The 25,068-nt window shown below is 38.1% G+C and overlaps 3 protein-coding genes across 3 annotated transcripts in view; 2 read left to right on the forward strand and 1 right to left on the reverse strand.

Annotated features, from left to right (window-relative positions):
* The window catches only part of smtnl (smoothelin, like), a 28,357-nt gene extending 23,696 nt beyond the window's left edge, over nucleotides 1–4,661 (forward strand). Inside the window, exons 10-11 of the mRNA XM_044033078.1 lie at nucleotides 2,585–2,736; nucleotides 3,926–4,661. Coding sequence (XP_043889013.1) covers nucleotides 2,585–2,736; nucleotides 3,926–4,052 — 279 coding nt within the window. The 3' untranslated portion in view covers nucleotides 4,053–4,661. The remainder of the gene's footprint in view (nucleotides 1–2,584; nucleotides 2,737–3,925) is intronic.
* Nucleotides 4,662–15,201: 10,540 nt separating this feature from the next.
* sebox (SEBOX homeobox) lies at nucleotides 15,202–17,975 on the forward strand. Its single transcript, XM_044032770.1, has 3 exons — nucleotides 15,202–15,376; nucleotides 16,136–16,347; nucleotides 17,060–17,975. The coding sequence occupies exons 1-3, from the start codon at nucleotides 15,247–15,249 to the stop codon at nucleotides 17,780–17,782; spliced, it is 1,065 nt and encodes a 354-aa protein (XP_043888705.1). The 5' UTR covers nucleotides 15,202–15,246; the 3' UTR covers nucleotides 17,783–17,975.
* Nucleotides 17,976–20,994: 3,019 nt separating this feature from the next.
* On the reverse strand, nucleotides 20,995–24,537 carry tmem199 (transmembrane protein 199). Its single transcript, XM_044032096.1, has 6 exons — nucleotides 24,142–24,537; nucleotides 23,381–23,454; nucleotides 23,074–23,163; nucleotides 22,160–22,202; nucleotides 21,865–21,977; nucleotides 20,995–21,480 (listed from the first exon to the last, which is right to left on the reverse strand). The coding sequence occupies exons 1-6, from the start codon at nucleotides 24,323–24,325 to the stop codon at nucleotides 21,385–21,387; spliced, it is 600 nt and encodes a 199-aa protein (XP_043888031.1). The 5' UTR covers nucleotides 24,326–24,537; the 3' UTR covers nucleotides 20,995–21,384.
* Nucleotides 24,538–25,068: the final 531 nt, after the last annotated feature.

Raw genomic sequence — 25,068 nt, forward strand, 5'->3', positions numbered from 1 at the left:
ATCTGTTTTCCATTGCTGCTCCGCTAATGAAAGCGAGCATGCCTTTGTTTTGCTGGTTCTTGGAGCATCGAGCCCTGACCGTGCAGTCAGGGTTCCTCCGAAAACCACACTTCACAAAACCTTCATTTAAAGAGATTTAAAGATCACCTTTTTAAAAAGTGTTTTACTTTGTGTCAGAGAGACTCAGAGAGTTGTTTCACCAGAGCATAAACATCCTTTAAGACTTGTATTTCCATGTGTCTGGTTCTGTTGTTGTCGTCAAAGTCACGTTCATGTTGTCACTGTGTCTTCAATGGGAAGATTCAAACTGGGCTTGTGAATGCAAGAGGCTGATAAATGCATGTTATACTTTTCCACATGTGTTCCAGCTGTTCGTCTCCCTGATGTTCCTGTGCAGTCATGTCATAATTATGTTACTCTGACAAAAAAAGATGAATACAAGGAAATCTATTTGCTTTCATTCTGAGAGTTAAATGACAAAATCCAATGTCAATCTTACAACTGTGCTCTTTCTAGCCTAGTTTAGGATTAAGACCAGATGCCGCTCGGCCATCTCTTTTCATAACAACACACCTCCAAGAATCTCTAAAGTTAAGCGGTTAAACGCAGCAGTACAAGACGCCAGTACATTTCCTCACAGCTTGTGTTGTGTCAAAATAAGCGACCACAGTAGATTACATGTCATTTTAGCATGTAGATATGAGTGGTGGATCAAAATATCAATATGGTTATGTATTATGTATTACACCAGGGCAAATATCAGTATTCTAGTTCACAAATGAAGGCGCTGTAAAGTAAACAGTCTCTGCCAGTTTAACTCGCTGGGCGTCGCTACTTGTTGTTTCCTCTTGGTGGCGCTGTGCAAATGAATGAGGGGAAACTTGCCCCACCCCCCCCATCCACTCTCAACACATTGACTTTATGCCCTTTATTCTCTATGGTGTTAATAAATAGAGAAATCCTGCACTTTGTTTTGTTTTCTTCAATTAGACAGATGTCGCGATTTATCGTTAAATGATTGTGTTGATTATCACAGAATAGAAGTATCGTGATATTATTGGTATCGTGGAGCATGTATTGTATCGTATCGTGACGTGGCCTGTGATTCTCACCCCAAGTAGATACTGGTTTGAATGTTCCTCTATGCAGTGGTTTTAGATATGGAATAAAAACAGTACCTTTGTGTCAAAGAGAAAACATCGACTTAGTGAGACTGAGTGAACATGGGGCCAACACAAACATGTGTTATGTTTACACTTTCACCTTTATCATTAATATAATGTTTGAGGCAAATATTTGAATATTTCATCCTTCAGGGCTAAACCATAATAAAAACATTGAGACAGATATTGTGAGATAATTGGGTTTTATTACAAATGAACTTGATAATTGTATTGTTTCAGATAATACGTTTCAAACCCTATGTCACATTTACTCTAATTTGTAATAACCTTACACAAAGAATAATGTAAACATGTTCTCGCTGCTTGGAAATGTCACTGTGATACATGGATTTATTTCATAAATGTTCACACAGATACAGTTACACATCCAACTCCACCATAAAAGCATAACAACTATATCTTTGGGTAAATGTTAAAGGGGAAAGAGTTAATGAGCTGTCAACATGAGAATAGATGGATTTTCTTACCTTTGGGCAGAGCCAGACTCGTGCTAGCGGCTTTTTTCCTCCTGGCTCCGGCTCTGCAGGTCTACGTGCTGCACCGTCATGAATGTGGTATCAATTTTCTTGTCTGTAACTCATTTTCTTCCCAATAATTGCACAGACACAGCAGATTGTTTAACGTGAGAGTAAATGTTACGCACGTCGTTGTAAATGCGCTCGAGTATTGTTGTGAACTTAGGTGTGTGTGAGTGTGTTTGTGCTTTGTTACCCTTTCAGGACCTTTTCTGGCATAAACTCTGACCTTGTCAGCACCAGTAGTCCTCATGGAGACCAAAACCTGGTCCTAATGAGAACCATCAGAACCTCATTTCTAAAGAACTGTTTAAGTTTAGGGCTTAGATTTGAATTATGGTTTGGTTAAGGTTAGTGTTTGGCTTCAGCTGGTTATGGTTAAGATTAGGGATGACGTGCACAAACCTGTGTGTGTGTGTGTGAGAGAGAGAGATCAGGGCTGAGGTAGTTAAGGTCATGAGTGAATCCACTGACATATTACTACACTCTGGTACCATTTTCTTCCACAGCACTCTATGCCAGTGGCTCCATGTGGCTCTAATTATGACCGGAGTCAGGCAAAACTCTTATTAACTGACAGCAATAAACATTCACACACACACACAAGAGAGAGATGCTCGTCCAACTTGACATGCTGCATTTCATTCAAGGCAAACTGCAGACTAATGAAGGGCAGCCTTCAAATGACATGAGTTCAAAAGCATGAAAAAGCAGGGGAGGAGAGGAAAGTCTGTTTTATCCATCATGATTATAGACGAGACACCACATGACTTTTTGACGCAGTTTTACAGGTCATGTTCTTTTATACCTTTTATGAAATGACACTCAAGGAAACACATGTGCCACATCATCATCATCATCAGATATTTTTGTGTGTCTCTGCAGAACATTGATATCCAGAACTTCTCGTCCACCTGGAGTGATGGGATGGCGTTCTGTGCCTTGGTCCACTCCTTCTTCCCCACTGAGTTTGACTACACCACTCTGTCGCCCGCCAACCGTAAAGACAACTTTGAGTTAGCCTTCCGAACTGCGGAGTGAGTCAGGATGATTTTTGATTTTTTATGTTTTTATTCTGATATCATGATGCAGATGAATGAATCCTAGATTTCTTTGTGGTACTGATCATTTTGATGGGGCGTTTTCGACATCAAGGTCACTTCCTTCGAAAAAATAAAAGCCTCACGCTGCTCTTCACACACAAACGGGTGAAGTAATAGAATAAATAAATAAATAAATAAATAAGTGAATGAATGAATAGATAAATGTCCATTTTGCATCTTCAGTACAACAAATGATTTCAGTACATATCCAGACAGTGAGTATGAAAAAGAAAACAGACTAGAGTATGTTCAGTGTGAGCTCTGGTACACCTCACAGCAGCTCCAGCTGTAAACGGTGCATTTGTGGCACCTGCTTCTGACTGAGAACATTGATCTTTGTACAGATCAAACAAACGACATAGTATGTGTTAATAACTGGGTTTTAGCAGCAGTGTGAGCTGCCGCGTTAGCTGTTTCCCATCCGTTCTCTACAGTGAGTTCATTGCGTGCTGTCTGTACCTTCATTTACAGCTCAACATTCATTTAAGTGGTATTAAGAATTTCACTGCAGGCAACTAGTGAAACATTTAGCCAAAAACATCAAACAGTGCGACAGCATTAGAGATACTTGAGGTCCTTGACATTTGCTGAATGAGCCTTAAGGGATTTAAAGACCTTTACTGCATCAACAATAAAAGTCTTGGCTTTATTGTGGGCACATCATTCTTAATTTGTTTTCTTTTGTGCATTTATTTTATGGTCCTCTATAAAGCTACTATTTTTCTCTACAATACAAACATTCTTCCGTCTGTTTCACCATGTTCTTTAAGGTGTTTGCTGTGACTTCCTTTTTGCCTAGACTGCCTAGCTTCACAGAGCTACATGCTGTAGATATGGCACATACTGTATGTCATGGCTTAAAAAAACATTTGAAGTTAGATATTTTAACACGGCTGAAATAACTGAAAGATAATATTTACTTCACAATCCATTTGTTTCTGTGGAGACCCAGACTTGAAACTTTAAAACCATATATGAATATTCTGAAACTGAATATTTTTAACGTCAGTTATTATAATTTGCCATACATTTGAATTGAAAGCTGACTTAATTTTCATTTTTCTACAACAAATCCAGTGTTGGTTGAGTTCTAGTCCTGACTTGTGTTTCGTCGTGTCTGCAGACTGAAGGCCGGCTGTGACCGGCTGATCGAGGTGGATGACATGATGATAATGGGCCGTAAACCAGACCCCATGTGTGTCTTCACCTACGTCCAGTCCCTCTACAACCACCTGCGCAAGTTTGAGTGAAGCTCAGCAACTCTGTGTTTCACTCGTCAACCTTTTCCAGCCTCCAGCAGCAGCAGCAGCAGCAGCAGCAGCAGCTTCTTCTTCTCTCAGCTGAGTGCACCTTCAGAGCAGACTCACTAGCACTTTGAAATGAAAGTATGCTGCTCTCTGGTGGTGGATAAGTGAACAACTTTCAAACTGATGCAGGAAACACACTCACTGATTGGACATCATCCAGTGGTGTTAATGCTAATGACACAAACACACATCAGGGCTGCTTGTCAATATTAGGTTTTTTTTTAGTGTGTGTGTTTGTAGCTGTGATATATTAGTCAACAAGCTGAAAATGTTGCTGTGTCTTCATTATAATCACTAAATATTATCCTCTCACACTGCACCTCCAGAATGGATGTTTCACAAATGTCACTGAAGGCATTTTTTAATAGACACTTGACTATGACTTATGTCATCATAAGACAAAACACACTGTAGAATATCTTATTAAAATAATTGTAGCTTTGTAAAACTGAAGTCATTATTCCTGAGTGATGTTTACGTCCACACATTCTTTTATTTACTGAAATGGATTTGAGGAGATAAAATCAATAAATTTGCTGTTTGACAAATAAATGCAGTTATTGTTTTGATTACTGAGAATAAAAGAAAAATGAAGCAATGGAACAAAAGCACTAACCCCGTTGCATAAAAGATATTTTTGCTTAACAGTTGAAGACAAAATGTTAGTGTTATTAACATGTACTGAAGATTATAAATGTGTTATATAGTTGCATCATTTTGTTTCTAATTTTAAAGATAGTCTTTTAACAGCTGCTGCTGCTCCTGTACTGACGACACTTCAGTAACATTGTTTTTTGTCATTTTAAGAGCAACCATTACATCATTAAATGTATTAAAGACACAATGCACGTTTTGCAGTCAAAAAGGTGCATGCTGAGAAGTTTGTTTTCATATTAGAGACACAGTAAGCAGGACTTGTTTGTCATTATTGAGCAATAATTTCATAATATCCTTTGTCTTTTGTAAAATTAGTGATTGAAGTGAAAACCACACTTTTGCACCTCCTTTTCTGCAACTCATTACCATTTTGTTAACTTAAATTTCCCTCTGTTTACTTCTTACTGTTGTCGTTTGTTTCTGCTTGCTTTCCTTCTTTGTCCTGCTCTCTGGTGACCGGAGTTGTCTTCAGATTGAAGAGGTGCCTGATCCTGGTCTTGAGTCTGGAGGCATCACCAACATGGCAAAGGACTTCAGTGTTTCCATCAGAGACAGAGCTGTTTTACTTTTTGACCTCATGTTTGAATATATTAAGAAATTAAACTGATAATATTTTTTAAAAAAACAGACAGAGAAATAAAATTCATTTGAACACATTTATTTACAACAATAATATTCTGTATGTACATGTATACATTTATATAAAGACAAGCAAAAGGCTAGTTTGGGTTAAACAGTGTTCTGTGGGTAGTAGGACGGCGTGAAGGGTTTAAAGAGTGTCTCGGAGGAAGGGGTAAATGCAGGAGACTGTCGATGAAGAAAGAGGGGAGCTGAAGTGGAGGTTGGTGCAAGGGAGAATTGGGGATAGTAGGAGGGACGTATGGGGAGAGGTCTGATGAGAGGCTCTGTCTTCATCTGCTCCATGGTCGGCCCATTGGTAGAAAGCTTGTGCAGCATAAAGATCTGGTGGTTTGCCTCTCTCTCCTTCGTCCTCCACTCCTCCTCCAGGTGCTGCCAATCCTCAGTGTCAGTCCAGGCCTCAGGACTGTGTCTCAGGTCCAGGGATGGGCATGACACTAGAAACTCACATTCAGCCATCGGTTGTGCTTCACTGCACCCGACTTCCTCCTCTCTCTGGACGAGCTCAGCCAGGCAGGTAATGTGAGCTCTGGTACAAGACTGCTCTTTCCTCTCTTCATTTATCAGCAGCATCTCCTTCAGTTGGGCCTTCATGGCTAAAGTCCTTCTGCAGTGTTTCCACTCGCTGTCTCAGAGACTGTTTTTTCTCTCTGGAAGATGCTGGACCTTGTATCAAAGGCAGTGGACTGTGTCTTGCAGAGTCTAGATATTGATTCTGTCTATATTCACAGATCAAATCACCCCAGAGCTGTTTGTTTTCCTGTCTCAATCCTTCCTCGCTTTAACTCTGATCAGGCGTTCTTATATAGTCTGTACATGGTGACGTATCAAAGCCAAAAAAGAAGGACCTTTGTGACGTCAATGCATCAAAGCCAAAATCAGCCAATCACAGGCGGGTGTTTATGTGTGTGCGGGGTTGGCATTAACGGTCAACAGTGAATGAAATATATCTGTAATATGAATGTAATGACATGTGTGTTTAACTTAGCACAACACGCTAACGGCTAACTGACACAACAATTAAACTTTGCACAAACCGACATGCTCACAGTTAACTGTTGGTACAGTTGAACATAACTTATACATAACTTACACTGAAACAAAGTGACATGCTGGTACATTTCACTTGGGTTTAACTAAGCACAGAGCAACAAGTCAAAACACTATTACTACACAAACGGACACACATGAAAAGGCTAACAGGTAAACACACGTATGAACACTTTAACAAAACATAAACAAACGTACCTGTATAACAGCGCAGCGAACATGCTAACAAGTACCTGCTACTATAGTTAGCACGAGACTAACGCTACATTTTCACAAACATAAGCCAAAATACTGACAGATAATCGCGGTGCGTTCAGTCGTTCGGTGGTGATACCGTCACCAAATAACGTCACTGACCACTTTAGATTCTGAAGAATGATTTTCTTCTCGCTTCCGTTAGTGAGTGTATGAGTCAGTCAGCCATGTTGGACAGCTGAGTACGGAATGCGACTTGGACAAACTGGACAAACTCGATTTTCTCCTTTTCTCTACAACCCTTTATTTATACATCAGTAACAGCGAATACATGTTTATATAAACACATTGTTTAAGTAATTTAATCGTCGTTTTTAGTTATGTATGTCTGTAGTGATCAGTGAATATCTGCTTCAACTCTATATTAATGAGCTTTATTGTTTATGTAAAACATTTTTGTACAGTTAGGTTGATATTCTTATTAGGACTTAACTACTGATGTTAATAGAATATTTAGAGTTAGTTCACAGAGATGAGCAGTAGGTGACGCAAAAAATGTTGATACATTGTGGCTTTTCATTGCTGCTGATGCTGCTGAGGAGATAAAATCAATACATTTACTGTTTGACAAATAAATGCAGTTATTGTTTTCATTACTGAGAATAAAAAGAAAAATGAAGCAATGGAACAAAAGCACTAACCCCGTTGCATAAAAGATATTTTTACTCAACAGTTGAAGACAAAATGTTAGTGTTATTAACATGTACCTTATTCAACTGAAGATTATAAATGTTGCATCATTTTGTTTCTAATTTTAAAGATAGTTTGTCTTTTAACAGCTGCTGCTGCTCCTGTACTGACGACACTTCAGTAACATTGTTTTTTGTCATTTTAAGAGCAACCATTACATCATTAAATGTATTGAAGACACAATGCATGTTTTGCAGTCAAAAAGGTGCATGCTGAGAAGTTTGTTTTCATATTAGAGACACAGTAAGCAGGACTTGTTTGTCATTATTGAGCAATAATTTCATAATATCCTTTGTCTTTTGTAAAATTAGTGATTGAAGTGAAAACCACACTTTTGCACCTCCTTTTCTGCAACTCATTACCCTTTTGTTAACTTAAATTTCCCTCTGTTTACTTCTTACTGTTGTCGTTTGTTTCTGCTTGCTTTCCTTCTTTGTCCTGCTCTCTGGTGACCGGAGTTGTCTTCAGATTGAAGAGGTGCCTGATCCTGGTCTTGAGTCTGGAGTCATCACCAAGATGGCTACTGAGTGGCAAAGGACTTCAGTGTTTCCATCAGAGACAGAGCTGTTTTACTTTTTGACCTCATGTTTCAATATATTAAGAAATTAAACTGATAATATTTTTTTAAAAAACAGACAGAGAAATAAAATTCATTTGAACACATTTATTTACAACAATAATATTCTGTATGTACATGTATACATTTATATAAAGACAAGCAAAAGGCTAGTTTGGGTTAAACAGTGTTCTGTGGGTAGTAGGACGGCGTGAAGGGTTTAAAGAGTGTCTCGGAGGCAGGGGTAAATGCAGGAGACTGTCGATGAAGAAAGAGGGGAGCTGAAGTGGAGGTTGGTGCAAGGGAGAATTGGGGATAGTAGGAGGGACGTATGGGGAGAGGTCTGATGAGAGGCTCTGTCTTCATCTGCTCCATGGTCGGCCCATTGGTAGAAAGCTTGTGCAGCATAAAGATCTGGTGGTTTGCCTCTCTCTCCTTCGTCCTCCACTCCTCCTCCAGGTGCTGCCAATCCTCAGTGTCAGTCCAGGCCTCAGGACTGTGTCTCAGGTCCAGGGATGGGCATGACACTAGAAACTCACATTCAGCCATCGGTTGTGCTTCACTGCACCCGACTTCCTCCTCTCTCTGGACGAGCTCAGCCGGGCAGGTAATGTGAGCTCTGGTACAAGACTGCTCTTTCCTCTCTTCATTTATCAGCAGCATCTCCTTCAGTTGGGCCTTCATGGCTAAAGTCCTTCTGCAGTATTTCCACTCGCTGTCTCAGAGACTGTTTTTTCTCTCTGGAAGATGCTGGACCTTGTATCAAAGGCAGTGGACTGTGTCTTGCAGAGTCTAGATATTGATTCTGTCTATATTCACAGATCAAATCACCCCAGAGCTGTTAGTTTTCCTGTCTCAATCCTTCCTCGCTTTAACTCTGATCATAACTGAGTGCAGGCGTTCTTATATAGTCTGTACATGGTGACGTATCAAAGCCAAAAAGAAGGACCTTTGTGACGTCAATGCATCAAAGCCAAAATCAGCCAATCACAGGCGGGGGTTTATGTGTGTGCGGGGTTGGCATTAACGGTCAACAGTGAATGAAATATATCTGTAATATGAATGTAATGACATGTGTGTTTAACTTAGCACAACACGCTAACGGCTAACTGACACAACAATTAAACTTTGCACAAACCGACATGCTCACAGTTAACTGTTGGTACAGTTGAACATAACTTATACATAACTTACACTGAAACAGAGTGACATGCTGGTACATTTCACTTGGGTTTAACTAAGCACAGAGCAACAAGTCAAAACACTATTACTACACAAACGGACACACATGAAAAGGCTAACAGGTAAACACACGTAAGAACACTTTAACAAAACATAAACAAACGTACCTGTATAACAGCGCAGCGAACATGCTAACAAGTACCTGCTACTATAGTTAGCACGAGACTAACGCTACATTTTCACAAACATAAGCCAAAATACTGACAGATAATCGCGGTGCGTTCAGTCGTTCGGTGGTGATACCGTCACCAAATAACGTCACTGACCACTTTAGATTCTGAAGAATGATTTTCTTCTATTTTCTTCAGTATATAACGCAGCACTCGGTCCTCTTATCCTGTAATACACTCTTACCTTACTGGTTGTTGATCACTTTCTAGTCTATTTCTTGTTCGTGTTCACTAATAACTTTGTCGTTTTCTATTGTTTCTTTAAATACCAGGGGCCTAAGACAGATTTGTAAAAGGAAAGCCTTATTTTTATGTGCCAAACAACTTCATACGGATTTTTGTTTTTTTTTCAAGACAGTCACTTCATATGTGCTGATGTTTACTTTTGAAAATCACAATGGGGTAATGATATCTGGTTTTGTCATGGCTCAGAGAGATCTGCTGGAGTAACCACGCAGATCTCTTGAAAATACTTTAACTGATGATGTCCTGCGTTCAGACTGTGACTCCTTAGGACACTACCTATGTCTTGTATTTAGAATCAATAATATTTATATTATAATGTTGAATCTTTACGGTTATAATAATAAACTTGACAATGATAAGCTACTTGATGCATTGGAGGAAAGGATTATATTTTAGCTCAGCAAATACCCAAACTCTCTTCTTTTAATTGGTGGAGACTTTAATATTGCCCTAGATAATGCTATTGACAGATGCCCCCTGGGCGGCCCTCCTCCCTCAGCACAAACCTTAAAACACTTATTGGAAAATTTAACTTGGTTGATGTGTGGAGAGAAAAATTCCCTGATGAAAGATCCTTCACTTGGAGCAAAAGATCAGGATCCTGTCAGTCTCGTATTGATGTTTGGCTGCTATCCAATAACATTGATAAAGAGAGAATTACAGTAAATATCCTTGCCACGCCCCTCACTGACCATAGAGCAATCCATATAAGCATCCAATTTAATGCATCTAACTCAATCCATAGATCCTGTTACTGGAAATTAAACAATTCTCTGTTAAAATATGAAGTTGTTAAGACTGAGAAACGTGAGAAAGATTGATATGGCAGACAAAGATTATTGTGACACCCCTCTTACGATAGCAGAGGTTTCTGATTCGATTGCCCAACTTAAAAACAATAAATCTCCCGGCACCAAAATAAAACTCTTATTTGGAATAACAGTGATATTACTGTTAACAAGAAGTCTACATAGGGAGGCCTGGATTGAAAGGGGTATTATCTATGTTTCTGCTTTGTTTGATAATAAACGTCATCTTTATAGTTATGAACAATTTCTAAGAATGAAATCTTTTCCTATCATTTATAGAGAGTTGATTTCTGTAACGCGAGCTATTCCCACAGGCATAACTGAATTAATGAAATGTCACCTTGGCCATCAAAATATTGATCCTCAAGTGCCTTCTCTACTTATTGGTGGGATACCATTAACAGATGAAAAGTGTACAAACAAACATATAAGGAAAGAGATTCAAAACAAGATTTCACCCAAAAGCAAATCTTTCTGGAATTCACAATTTGATAATATAAAGTGGCACAAAGCATGGTTATGCCCCTTTCAGTTTTGTGTTTGGAATAAAATCAGAGAAGTTCATTTTAAAATCTTACATAATATTTATCCATGTAACACAATCATTTCCAAATTTGCAAAACTGAGCCAGAAACGACTTTACATCTGTTTTATCACTGCCCCTTTTCTTTTGTTTTTTTGGAGAGACGTTGAGAAGTTTATTCAGAACAGGACTGGTCATGTCATAGCAATTGCCCCAAAGGATATTGTCACTGAATTTAATTGCAGCAACAGATCTTTAAGTCACATGGCAAATCTCATTCTTGCAAAAGGCAAATTCAATATTCATAAAGCACGATTCTCTGAATCCTTCCCTAACATTAACAGTTTCACAGTTGAATTCAACCTTATAGAGGATACTTTATCATCTACTTTAACGCATATTACTGTATTTCGATGAGTTATTCTCCGTAGCCCCTATTTAAGATATTATGGCTTGTCTTTTTGTGTGCTTATTTAGTTATTTATTCATTTACATTGCACTATTTATTTTTATGTTTTCTATTTGGTATATATGTGATTTGTATTACTTGTTTCGTGTATTACTGATATGCACTTTCTATTAATCTGTATATACTAATTTCTGTATATCCTTACGGCTAAATGTCTGTATGTTCCTATTCTTGAATAAGAAAAAATAAAAAAAATTCTTCTCGCTTCCGTTAGTGAGTGTATGAGTCGGTCAGCCATGTTGGACAGCTGAGTACGGAATGCGGCTTGGACAAACTGGACAAACTCGATTTTCTCCTTTTCTCTACAACCCTTTATTTATACATCAGTAACAGCGAATACATGTTTATATAAACACATTGTTGAAGTCATTTAATTGTCGTTTTTAGTTATGTATGTCTGTAGTGATCAGTGAACGTCTGCTTCAACTCTATATTAATGAGCTTTATTGTTTATGTAAAACATTTTTGTACAGTTAGGTTGATATTCTTATTAGGACTTATTTGTTGTTGATACAGCCAAGTCATTGTCTATCACGTTTCATGTGACAGAACAACAACGGAGTTAATCAACACAAAATGCATTGAACCATTTAACCATTTGGGTAAACTATGAACTTATGAAGTGAAGGAAAAATCCTTTGATCCATAAATGCTCATTCAGATTTATTTTTCTGCCAGCAATGAATGAATTATGATGTTGTTTAAATTCTGTGTTGATTTAGTTATATAGTTGCAGACTTGTGTTTCTTTGTGTCTGCAGCCTGAAGTGAGGCTGTGATCAGCTGATCAAGGTGGATGACATGATGACAAAGTGTGTTTCCAGTTCTTCTACAACCACCTCAAACCTTTCCATCCTCCACCAGCAGCAGCTGAGCGCCCACATCAACCTGATCTAGCACTTTGCAATGAAAATGCGCTGCCCCCTAGTGGTGAGTTAGTGAATGGACATTTATTTGCAAGAGGAGAGAGCAGATTACCAGCAGCAGCTTTTATGTACTGATGTTACTAGAATATTGACATGACCGGAGTTGTCTTCAGATTGAAGAGGTGCCTGATCCTGGTCTTGAGTCTGGAGTCATCACCAAGATTACTGAGTGGCAAGAGTTTTACTTTTTGACCTCATGTTTGAATATATTAAGAAATTAAACTGATAATATTTTTTAAAAAAACAGACAGAGAAATAAAATTCATTTGAACACATTTATTTACAACAATAATATTCTGTATGTACATGTATACATTTATATAAAGACAGGCAAAAGGCTAGTTTGGGTTAAGCAGTGTTCTGTGGGTAGTAGGACGGCGTGAAGGGTTTAAAGAGTGTCTCGGAGGAAGGGGTAAATGCAGGAGACTGTCGATGAAGAAAGAGGGGAGCTGAAGTGGAGGTTGGTGCAAGGGAGAATTGGGGATAGTAGGAGGGACGTATGGGGAGAGGTCTGATGAGAGGCTCTGTCTTCATCTGCTCCATGGTCGGCCCATTGGTAGAAAGCTTGTGCAGCATAAAGATCTGGTGGTTTGCCTCTCTCTCCTTCGTCCTCCACTCCTCCTCCAGGTGCTGCCAATCCTCAGTGTCAGTCCAGGCCTCAGGACTGTGTCTCAGGTCCAGGGATGGGCATGACACTAGAAACTCACATTCAGCCATCGGTTGTGCTTCACTGCACCCGACTTCCTCCTCTCTCTGGACGAGCTCAGCCGGGCAGGTAATGTGAGCTCTGGTACAAGACTGCTCTTTCCTCTCTTCATTTATCAGCAGCATCTCCTTCAGTTGGGCCTTCATGGCTAAAGTCCTTCTGCAGTGTTTCCACTCACTGTCTCAGAGACTGTTTTTTCTCTCTGGAAGATGCTGGACCTTGTATCAAAGGCAGTGGACTGTGTCTTGCAGAGTCTAGATATTGATTCTGTCTATATTCACAGATCAAATCACCCCAGAGCTGTTTGTTTTCCTGTCTCAATCCTTCCTCGCTTTAACTCTGATCATAACTGAGTGCAGGCGTTCTTATATAGTCTGTACATGGTGACGTATCAAAGCCAAAAAAGAAGGACCTTTGTGACGTCAATGCATCAAAGCCAAAATCAGCCAATCACAGGCGGGTGTTTATGTGTGTGCGGGGTTGGCATTAACGGTCAACAGTGAATGAAATATATCTGTAATATGAATGTAATGACATGTGTGTTTAACTTAGCACAACACGCTAACGGCTAACTGACACAACAATTAAACTTTGCACAAACCGACATGCTCACAGTTAACTGTTGGTACAGTTGAACATAACTTATACATAACTTACACTGAAACAAAGTGACATGCTGGTACATTTCACTTGGGTTTAACTAAGCACAGAGCAACAAGTCAAAACACTATTACTACACAAACGGACACACATGAAAAGACTAACAGGTAAACACACGTATGAACACTTTAACAAAACATAAACAAACGTACCTGTATAACAGCGCTGCGAACATGCTAACAAGTACCTGCTACTATAGTTAGCACGAGACTAACGCTACATTTTCACAAACATAAGCCAAAATACTGACAGATAATCGCGGTGCGTTCAGTCGTTCGGTGGTGATACCGTCACCAAATAACGTCACTGACCACTTTAGATTCTGAAGAATGATTTTCTTCTCGCTTCCGTTAGTGAGTGTATGAGTCAGTCAGCCATGTTGGACAGCTGAGTACGGAATGCGACTTGGACAAACTGGACAAACTCGATTTTCTCCTTTTCTCTACAACCCTTTATTTATACATCAGTAACAGCGAATACATGTTTATATAAACACATTGTTTAAGTCATTTAATTGACGTTTTTTGTTATGTACGTCTGTAGTGATCAGTGAATGTCTTTTCATTGCTGCTTCCCTCAATGATAATTACTTCTGTCATTAAGTGGAGGAATGCTATCGTTTCCTCATCAGTCCACACATTTGTCCTCTCTGTCTTTCTGCCTTATCAACACTCATGTAGAGCAGTGAAATGTGAGTTTCAGTCTTGTGATTTATGCTTTTATGTTGCACTTTCTGGCATTTACCATCTGTTGATATCTCAGTATTTGTAAGTTTTCCACCATCAAATCATATTTTCCAGATGTTAATTAATTATTTTGAGTTATTTAATTTTTTTAAATGAGCCAGTAGGAATTGAATTACAATTTTGTTAGGACCCTCATATATTTTTCATAATTTCTCCCCGTAATGAGACTTCATGTCTCCAGATTTCTGCCAGAAGCTCCAGGTTTTCACACCAAGACAATGGTGAGTGAGTATAATCTGCCTCAAAAATGTTAACAAGAGTCAATGTCTGAACCGGGAATGCACTACCAACTGATACATATACTGTTATTTTGTGGTTTGGTTCAATTTGTTGATAGATGTGGTCTGGTTTGATGTAGTGCCTCCTTTAGCCCCCAGCTCCACCAAAGTCCCCAAAGCCTCTGAAACACGGCTGCCAGCAAGTGGATTATGTAAATAAATATATGAATGGTTCTTTTTTATTATTGTTGTTGTTGTTGTATCACACCACGTGTCATCTTTTCGTATAGATTTATTGTTTGTCGGCACAGTGTCAAACCACTTTAAATTGTTTTTAAAATCATTTGACTTGAAGATCACATGATGTAATGCAACATAAAAACAGCTACAGCTGAGGCAGAGGTGCAAAACACCTGGTTTTGCAGGACGGTGGGTGGGTGTGGGTTAGTGGGTGTGGGAGGTCTCCCCACTGATCTGCAGGGTATAAGAGGTGAAGTGGAAACTCCTCCTCTGCTCTGAGCAGCAGTAACAGCCGAGCTCTTCAGCTAAAATACTCTTTTGTGTGTGTGTGTGTTTATGGCTTGTGAGGTTATGGCTCTGTTCATGGACTCTGACTTTTCTTCAAGCATCAAGCAGGAGCAGCAGGGAGACATGATGCATTTCAAAGATTTTAAAGGGTTGTTTGGAGAACGGGATCACTACAAAGGTATTATAACAATAATAATAATGATAATAACTTTTAATTAATTATGTACCCTTAATTAAAAATGTACCCTGAACATCGCAACAGATTAAACAGATTAAAAGATCTATTTATTACTTGAATAATATGATGTAAATTAATGAACCAGAAGGTCAACTGCAAAAATGCATTTTTGTATCTGGTCAGTATTAAAATATTAAACTGTTTACAATAATAATGTAATGATATTACAGAAATGTCATCTGTGTGAAGTCAGAGAAGTTGACATTGAAAAGCAACTTTTGTTTTTTATTTTGTCTGTTGTATTAAACATAAAAAAAGAGAAAAAAATCAGATCTAAACTTGTTTTTTATGTTTGACGAATGCAAACTTAATTTTCTGGTCACATATTATAAGTATTTGATTTTACTCTGTTTTACTTGTTAAATGCCATTAAAATGCAGGATATTTTTACTGTATTTGTTTGTTTCGCACTTGCTTATTGTGTCTGTTTAAAAATGATTTATATTGCATTTATATATGTATTTTTCATAAATATATGACATACACATTTTATTATATAATTATTTTAAAATGTTTGACAATTTTATATAAAAAAATGCCAAATTAAATTGTTATTGTTATTGTTAAAATTTAAATTGAAAACACCCTCACAAAATGATCCACTTCCCTTGATTTCAACATTTGAATTTCATTTATTAAGAATGTATTAGATTTGACTGTATATGACTGAGATTGTGCCTGTGGTGTGTGTGGTTTCAGTGGAGGACGTGTGCAGTGAGAGCGCAGCGTCATCTCCAGATCCCAACAGAGCCACAGGCTCCACAGAAGCTCAGAGGAAGAGGAAGAGGACCATCTTCAGCCGAGCGCAGCTGTCAGAGCTGGAGCAGGCCTTCGCTGTCACTCCATACCCAGACATCACACTGAGGGAGCGGCTGGCTGCACACACACACTTGCCTGAGAGCAAGATTCAGGTGAATAAATACCAGGGACAGGTCAATATTCTTAATTATCACATTACAGGGTACAAGCTACCAGCAGAAGAAACAATATCTTGGTTGAGTTGTAAGCAGCTGTGTTTTAAGATTCTTAAGGGAACACAGGCAAATAACATTTGTGACTAGAGGCAAAAACAAATGTTATAATATTACATTAAAGTTCCTACTCGAAGGAGGTAGAAAAGTTTAGTATAAAAAAAACATCACATTTCACTGCACTGGAAAAATGACATAAAGGAGGAAAGAGTGGATCTCTGAGAAAATCCACAATGTGCTTGACTTAATGCCGGATGTTATATGTACATATATATATATATGTACATATATATATATATATGTACATATATATATATATAATTACAGTATATACATATATAGAATATACATAGCATCTACAGCATAGGAAACCACATCAAAATGTACAAATGAATGTATTAATGAAAATCAAATATAAATACATCACAAAGCAAGGATTCTAAAATCTGGGCAAAGTTTCATGTGTTTTAATGGCTTTTTAATGTCCAGTTGCTACTTACAACTGTGACCTGGTTGAGATACCAGTCATCACCTCAGAATGATCTGAGCTCAGATTTGAAGTGGTGCTGCTGCACAGTGCAGGTTGAGAATCATGAACGTAATATTGGGTGTAATTTATATGATCTGGATATTAAAACACCAATTTCCTCAGGTGTGGTTCCAAAACAGACGAGCCAGAAGTATCAAGACCGGTAGACTCTCCAGGTCCACCAAGCTTGTCCTGGGAGGTAGAGTGACCACAGAGTCCTCTCCTGCATCCATGACTTTCTCCACTCAAACCACACTGCAAGACATCTTCAGGCAGGAGCAGAGCCACCACTCAGATGATGTTTCACAAATCTACTCCGACTGGATCCAAATCTACAACAACCCTGTATCGACACCTCTGTCCTCCTCATCTCTCCACCAGCAGCCCACATCAGGCCCCTGCAAGGCTTCACAGGCTCGTCCGTGGGAGCAGGAGGAGCAGCAGCAGCACCATCGGCAGCAGCATCATCGGCAGCAGCAGCAGCAGCAGCAGCATATGGGACCGGCATTCCCAGGTTTTTCATTTCCCCAGCCCGTCAGCAGGCAGACTCAACACTCCGCCCTGTCTCGCCCATATCAGGCTTTCAAGAGCTTCAAGCCTCAGAGCATGGTTCCAGTAGGGTCTCATCAGGCCATGTATGGAGGCAACACTGGAGGTGGAGGACATGCCTCTGTGGACCAGGTCGTCCCTTCTCACCCACAGCAGATGCACTGGGAGGTGAGTGAGGGGCAAGGACATCACCACCACCACCATCCCCACCCACAGATAGGAGCTCAGACCTCCATGGGCTACATCTCAGACCTAATCTACAACGCTGCCATTGTCACCAACTTCCTTGAATTCTGATGACCATGTGACCATGTATGGTGCGGAATATTTTTGTAGTCAGCGGCCACTCCTTGTTTTACAAAAGTCTGTCCTATGTTTGAAAAAACCCCAACAACAACAACAACCCTGCAGTACAGTTGTAAATGTGTTGTTATTGGTTCTTCTTTGTCATTGTGTTTCCAGTGATGTGCTACATGAATTAGGGAATAAAAATATTTTTCCCCCCACACCACAAGTTCAGTTTGTAATGTTTGCTCCTGAATCCAAACCACACATTATATGAGACTATGTCAGAACTGCCCTGCGGTTTTAGCTATTTTTGGGTCCCTCTCAGCATTATCACTATTATCAGTTATCAAAGACAGCTGTTTTGTTGGTTTCTACAGTAATGCATTGACATTAATGCAAATTTATATTGGAATACTTCATACTCTATGCTATGCAGTATGGCTAAAATTCATATACTGCTATAATTTGAAGCTACACTGCAGGTACATCAAAATACATTGTCTACAAATTAGAGTAAAACCGTGTTAGTAGTAATCTATGACCATTAACTCTATTAGGACATTTTCAAGTCATATATGTTGTTATTTAGGCCTTTTTAAAAATCGAATATTCATTAGCTTAGATATTTTAACAATTCATCAATTAGGCTACTTTTAGCTAACTATTTTAGTCAGTTACAACCGATGGTTTCATTGATTTATATATATACTGTTAGGTCACTAATTATCTATGCGTTCAGTTCCTCACCATTTGTGTATCTATTTCATTATTATTATTGTTATCTTTATCCAACATTCTAGTATTTATACATTAGCCAAAATTGTGTAGGTCTATTTGAATTGTTCATTAGCATGTTAGATTTAGGCTCCGTACTACTCACATGCAATAATACATTTACTTTCAAAGTTTTCGTAGTAGTAGAATAATAACATCATTGCATGTTAGACAGAGTACAGTATTTTAGTTTGCCGTTTGAATTTGGAATGGGTAAAAATGACGGCTAAATGCTATTTGGCTAATGAATAATTCGAAAACAAACATTTGTTTACAGTTTCGGATCCTAACCCCCTTATTACACACCTCTTGAAATAGATATTTATATTATCATTGCACATTTAGCCACGTAGAAGCCTTTTTACTTGCCTTCTAACTAGTTTTTCAAGCTTTCTTGATTACGGACAAACAGACGTACAGACGTGGTAGAATGTATAGTTTTTGAGTCGGCCTCCACTTGCCAGTGGTGTTTCATTGTAATAAATAGACATTAACAGTCTATAATTGATATTTTCTGATTGAAGAAAGGTTATGTTTGTCGTAAAAAGAGCCACATACAGCACCGGTGGTTTGTAATATTCATCAGTACATCAGTGTTTGATAGAATCCCTCATATTTCACATCACCCACTTGTCTTCTCTGTGTTCATGTCATAGATTTGTCTCACAGATGCTGGTTCCTGTTTTCTCACTCTAAGCTGAACCGTGACATGTTTAATGCTGCGACCCTGCAAGTATTATCTTTCAAAACATCCTGATTAAAATGATTCCTTGTGGTTAAGACAGATACCATGACAAGAATAATTATTTTCCAAGTCAAAATATTGTTTTTTCATATCTGCCTGTCCTATTAAGTATCAGCAGGGTTAGACAATAATAAAAAGAAAAAAATAAGAACAAAATTAAAGCCAGAGCTCAGAGTCTATCAGCTTACTGGCTCTGCAATTCTGCCTGGATTTAAGTTTTGAAATATTACATGAGAAATGTAATACAGAGGCAAATATGACAGACAGTAGCACCCACTATCCGTCCAGCACTGGACAGAGATCCCTGCATATCACAGTAAGCTTTAATACCAAATAATCTTTCAATAAACCCTTAATCCGGGTGTCAAATCTCAGATCTTAGGGCGATACTTTTATTTTGTATTCCAGATGTAGTTTCAGCTTTTAATCCTACCACTGATATGACAGAACTTGACAAGAGGAGGATGGGATAGTTTACAAAAAATATGAAGTCATAGCTGGAGAGGAGATCAAACTGTAATTGTGAAATAACGTGTTATTGTTGTGGGAATGTTAAGTCTTTTATCACGACACTTGCTGTTGTTTTGTTTGTATTTTTGGTGATCTACAGTTGACTTTAAACCCAGGCACTCATCACTACAGTGAGCACTGATCAGCAGATACATCTGTCAGGTGGAAATTGGTAATAAAATGATTTATTTAATATTCATGAAGGGTCACATGCCGGCATAGTGGCTAGCACTGTTGCCTTAGAGCAAAATAACCCCCAGGTTTGTCACCTGGTACCACAGACTTTGCATGATCTCCCCGTCAGTCTCTGTGAGTTTACCCTGCAACGACCTGTCCAGGGTGTCCCCCTCCTTTCACCCTGTGTCAGCTGGGATTAGCACCAGCGACACTCATGTGGAGGATAAAGTGATAGGTGATGATTAAATATCATTTAATTACTGATGTCACATATTATTTACAGGAGCTGAAATATGGAAAACAAGCAAAACACAGCAAAAGCAGCCTGAAAAACAACTATCCAACAGAAACTATCCCTCATTGTCTTCATCAGGGATGTTTGTCAAATCATCTTTTAATTATCAGCAATAGCTGATTATCATTTATGAATCAGCCAATTGTAAGAAATAACATATTTTTGCCCTCAGAAACTTGATAAATGTTACTAAGTCACTAACACAAAGTTATTTTTTGTTTTTATGACTTGTTGCGTGTATTTATTAGTTAGTAATAATATATACATAATTTTAATTGAAAATACTGTATATAGGGCACACAGTGAGGAAGTGACTGGCATTGTTGCCTCACAGCAAGTTCACTGGTTCAGATCCCAATTCTCAGTTAAGTGCAGTCAGTGCTGATTATGTGTCAGAAACTAAAACAACCTGAACTATGACTTTAAATTATTGGAATGTGTAAATGTATTCATTATTGGAAAAGATATTTTTAAATATACAGTATATTTTTAAAACAACATGGTGCACAAACTACAGCTGCAATCATTATTCAATTATTAATCAATTACCAAATTAATTGTCAACTATATTGATAATTGATTAAAAGGGTTTGGGTGTTTTTTGGACAAAGCAAAACATTTGAGAACATCACTCCCACATTTGGCAAACACCGATAAACATTTGACATTTTACAGACCATACAAGTAATTGGTTAATCGAGAAAATAATTGAAAGATTAATCAATTATGAAAATAATCTTTAATTGCAGCCTTAGCACATACAGTACCTACAGCATTATTCAGAGTAGTAGCTTAAATTAGCTGAAAGCTCTTCAGTTAGCACTGATGATTTAATTAAAAATAAAAAACAATTATATGTGAGAATCAAAAGAGGAGAGAGAGAACCAAAAGTAATTTCAGGACAAATATGAAAAGAAATAAATAAGAAAACTGCTTCATATTTAGATTTGAATCTTGATAAGTGGAATGTCATATTAAGCAGACATTTCTCAGTAAACAAGTCACAGAAAAGGAATGTTGTCTCTCACAAATAAAAGACAAAACTCTGAGTAATTTTTTACAGTGAAGTAAAATATCTGGCTGGAGTTCCTCCTTTATCGTGCATGGCTGCTATGGTTCCCCCAGTTCTCCCTCCATGGTCCGGACCAGGACGTACAACTCAGCAAGACCGACTACAGAGGCAGCAATCACAGCTGATATCACTCTCTGCAAAACAACCCAGGAGCAAACACACAAAAGAGTCAATGTTAGGTAACAAAGGCAACTTTAAGTGGATTAAGTTAACATATATAACCTAAGTGAGCTGGTACATTGTGCAAGGGGTGAGCAGAATATGTGTCAGTACCTTATACTAGCACAAATACACTGCAACTTTAGCAGGTGATAAAAGTGAATCACTACTACATACTTAAATGATGTTGTGTAACAAAAAATCAACACCTTTAAGATGCAACAAAAAAAAAAACAACAACCAAAAAACCATAACGACTATTACATGGGTGGAGATAATGACATGTCTGTGGTATTGGATTGCTCTGGACTGAGCTGTGTGTTCCAAATAAAGTGGCATAAGATTAGATGTTGTCTTACCGCTGTAGTCTCAGTGAACAGGTACTGACTGCCCATGTAGGAACAGGCAAAAGCTGCAATCACAGTGACCAGAAAGTTGAATACAGTCACCACCACTGCCTTGACCGATCTCACTGCAGAGAGAAAGACAAACGGTGAATGGTTTGTATCTATGCCACACTCCTCTAGTCTTTGATGAATGACTGGACGAGCCAGGGATCAAACCATGACCATTCTGAGCCACAGACGTACAGAATTCCGTCACTGCATAGACACTAAAGGAAATCAGCTGATGTGAGTGAGACATGTGACTAACCTTCACGTCCAAAATCAGCTAATGTTCCACTTCTGTTGATTTCCTGGTGACAGAGAAAAATTGAATTAAATTAGAAATGAGTCACATTATGCATTATGTCAAATTCTCAGTGTTAGTGGCTCAAGCAATATCGTAATTTACCATGTTAATTTATTTAGTGGGTGCAGGCGACTGGACGATTTGTAGATTCAAAAAATCTAGTGAAAAATATTTCTTACAAACACCATCCTGTTTGCAAGCTCATAGTTTCTTCTTAACTGTAAACATAAGCGTAAGATGAGAGGGCATCTTGTAAGAGTTGCTTCTCCCATGTGTCCACTAGTAGTTTTTTATTGATTTGCAGCATGTTCTGCGATGATGCCTAATGAAATAAAACTGATAAAAGATTTCAAAACCCAAAACATAGTAAACTAAATAAGGTTGAACTGTAAAGTGTATTCAGTGTAGGTGTGTGCATTTTTACATTGCATTAGTTAGATGAGAAATACTGTAGGTCTTATAAAGTGGTGTTTATACGGTCTTATATTATTGTCATGTTTACTGTACATGTGATACTCTTTTTAAATCTGAAAAGCCCAGCCAGGGACAGGAGTTACAAACTAGCAAATCGCTATATACTCTATGTGCAGTACATCAGATGCACTTTATGTCCACTACGTCTCACTGCATTGTCCCAGATAAGGGACTCGACGTTTGCTTAGGCCGAGTCTACGTACAACAAGCAATACAGGGCATGAAACAGTAGGCGGTGTTGTAACAAACAAGGGAGACGTTTACCTATTAATATCAACTTAACTTATTTCTTGCGCAAAATTCAAGCACTTTCCATGATCCATGTCTATTTACTTTGAAGGGCCCCTGGAAACCCTGATAATATAAAGTGGTAGAAAATAGATGGATGGATGGAGATTAACCTGTGTGTTGACATTGCGTGTGATCCTACTGTATTCCTCATTGGCCAGTTTGGCTTTGATCTTCTCCAAACGTGCGACCAGCTCAGGGTTCTGCAGTAAAAGAGAGAGGCATAGATTAATTCCATTCAATTAAAAAAATAAAAACTTTATTTTTTTTCTGCCCTGTGAGAAGCTGGTGATAAAGCCAGGGTGGACCTGCTCAGCTCTCCCCACGATCCCCCCAAGGACAAGCAGTGGAGAACATGGTTTACTTTATTAATCCTGAAGAAAATTTCATTTTTGAGGATGAATGAATGAATCCACTAACCCTGGGAGGCTTCACAACCTCAGGAAGGTGCAATGAGCTGTCCTCCAACAACTCATGCAGGTAGAAAGGATGATCTAGAGAAAAACAAACAAAACCATGATTAAAAAAAAAAAAAAAAGACAACAAATGAGCATAAATGATTTAACTCTAGCTTTACAGCTTCAAAGGTGCATTGCATGCTTTCCCGCAGACTGACTTTTAACACAAATTATCATTAGAAATCTGCAATATTGCACACAACTCATAGTATCTCCATCATCTATATCTATATCATTATTATGTACATTTGAATAATTAATATAAAATATGTACACAACTTTGTTATTATCACCAACTGTACTACTGTTGATTTATTTTATTATTGTTACATCTTAATTACATTAGAGGCATAATAAATTTGCATATTGCCTTATTTATTTAGTTACTTATTTCTATCCAGTTTTATGTTGCACTTAACATACATACATAACATTTCCCCTTAATCTTGAACAATCTCCAAAGGTATCAGAAGTTGACGTAAAGTAAGGTCCCATTATGAATTATGTTATAACAAAGTGAAATATTACAATTAATATTCTTAAATACAACATATTCAAACATTTATATCAAGAAGACAACATTGCCAGAACTGCAAATTAACTACAATGCGTGGTGATTTAGTCACCTATCCAGTACGTATTTATAATTATAGTTATTATAGCAATCATTACACAGTACAATTAGTCACTATACACATAAACGTGTCAGATGCTTAATTTTACTTTGCTCTTGAAGGTAGTTCTTGAGTTTTCTGGCTGTAGTGAAGGACAAAGTTGACGGTTGTGGCTTTTGAACAATCTCCTCCAGTTCTTCTCTCAGTCTTTGCGGCAAAGACGAGTCTGTTTTTTCCAGTAACTCAGTCACTTTGTCTCTGAACTGATTCCCAACGACAAACGATGAGGCCATGGTTTCAACAGAGATGACTAGGAAGTCCGACTGTTTCAGATGAAGCTGCAAATAAACACCTGTCAGGGCTTTTCCTCTGTAAATATAAAAAATATGATATGAAGACTATATTTTAAACACCAAACAACATATGGGTGAATTTAACATTAGCTAGGAGCAGAAATATAAAACCAAGTAAGCCGCCATGTTGTTTACCTTGTGACACGATGACGTAGCCGTTCACGTGATTAACTGTATTTTTTTTCTGTGGTTTTAATTGCAAATATGTTTAAAATGACAATCTTTAACAACCATCCACATTTTAATGTGTATTCATGGCATTACGTGTTTTGCTAAATATCAAAAATTAAATGTTTCTCGCCGTACATTTTGGTGCTTTCACTGTCGATTCATAATGTCGTAAAACCAAGCGTCGAAGACGTTAAGAGACCCGTCATGCAATGATTGTGTGAAAAACGTTCAAGAAACGTTCAAGAAAAATTATTTGTGCTCCGTGATAACTCACTTTTGGTCATCATAACAGAAAATACTTGATGAATAAATATATAAAAATATAACCGCACGATAATCATAAAAATGATGAAAGTCATTCATGGAATTCATCTCAAATTATTGTGCTATACACATATATGTATGGAATACAGCAAGACTACAACTTAAATGAAAAACATTGCCTAAAAATTGAGGTCGTCATTTGTTTATTGTTTAGTGCTCGAATTACGACGTTCCTGCCTTCCCCTGAA

This window comes from Solea senegalensis, linkage group LG8 (genome assembly GCF_019176455.1).
Source record: "Solea senegalensis isolate Sse05_10M linkage group LG8, IFAPA_SoseM_1, whole genome shotgun sequence".
NCBI lineage: Eukaryota > Metazoa > Chordata > Actinopteri > Pleuronectiformes > Soleidae > Solea > Solea senegalensis.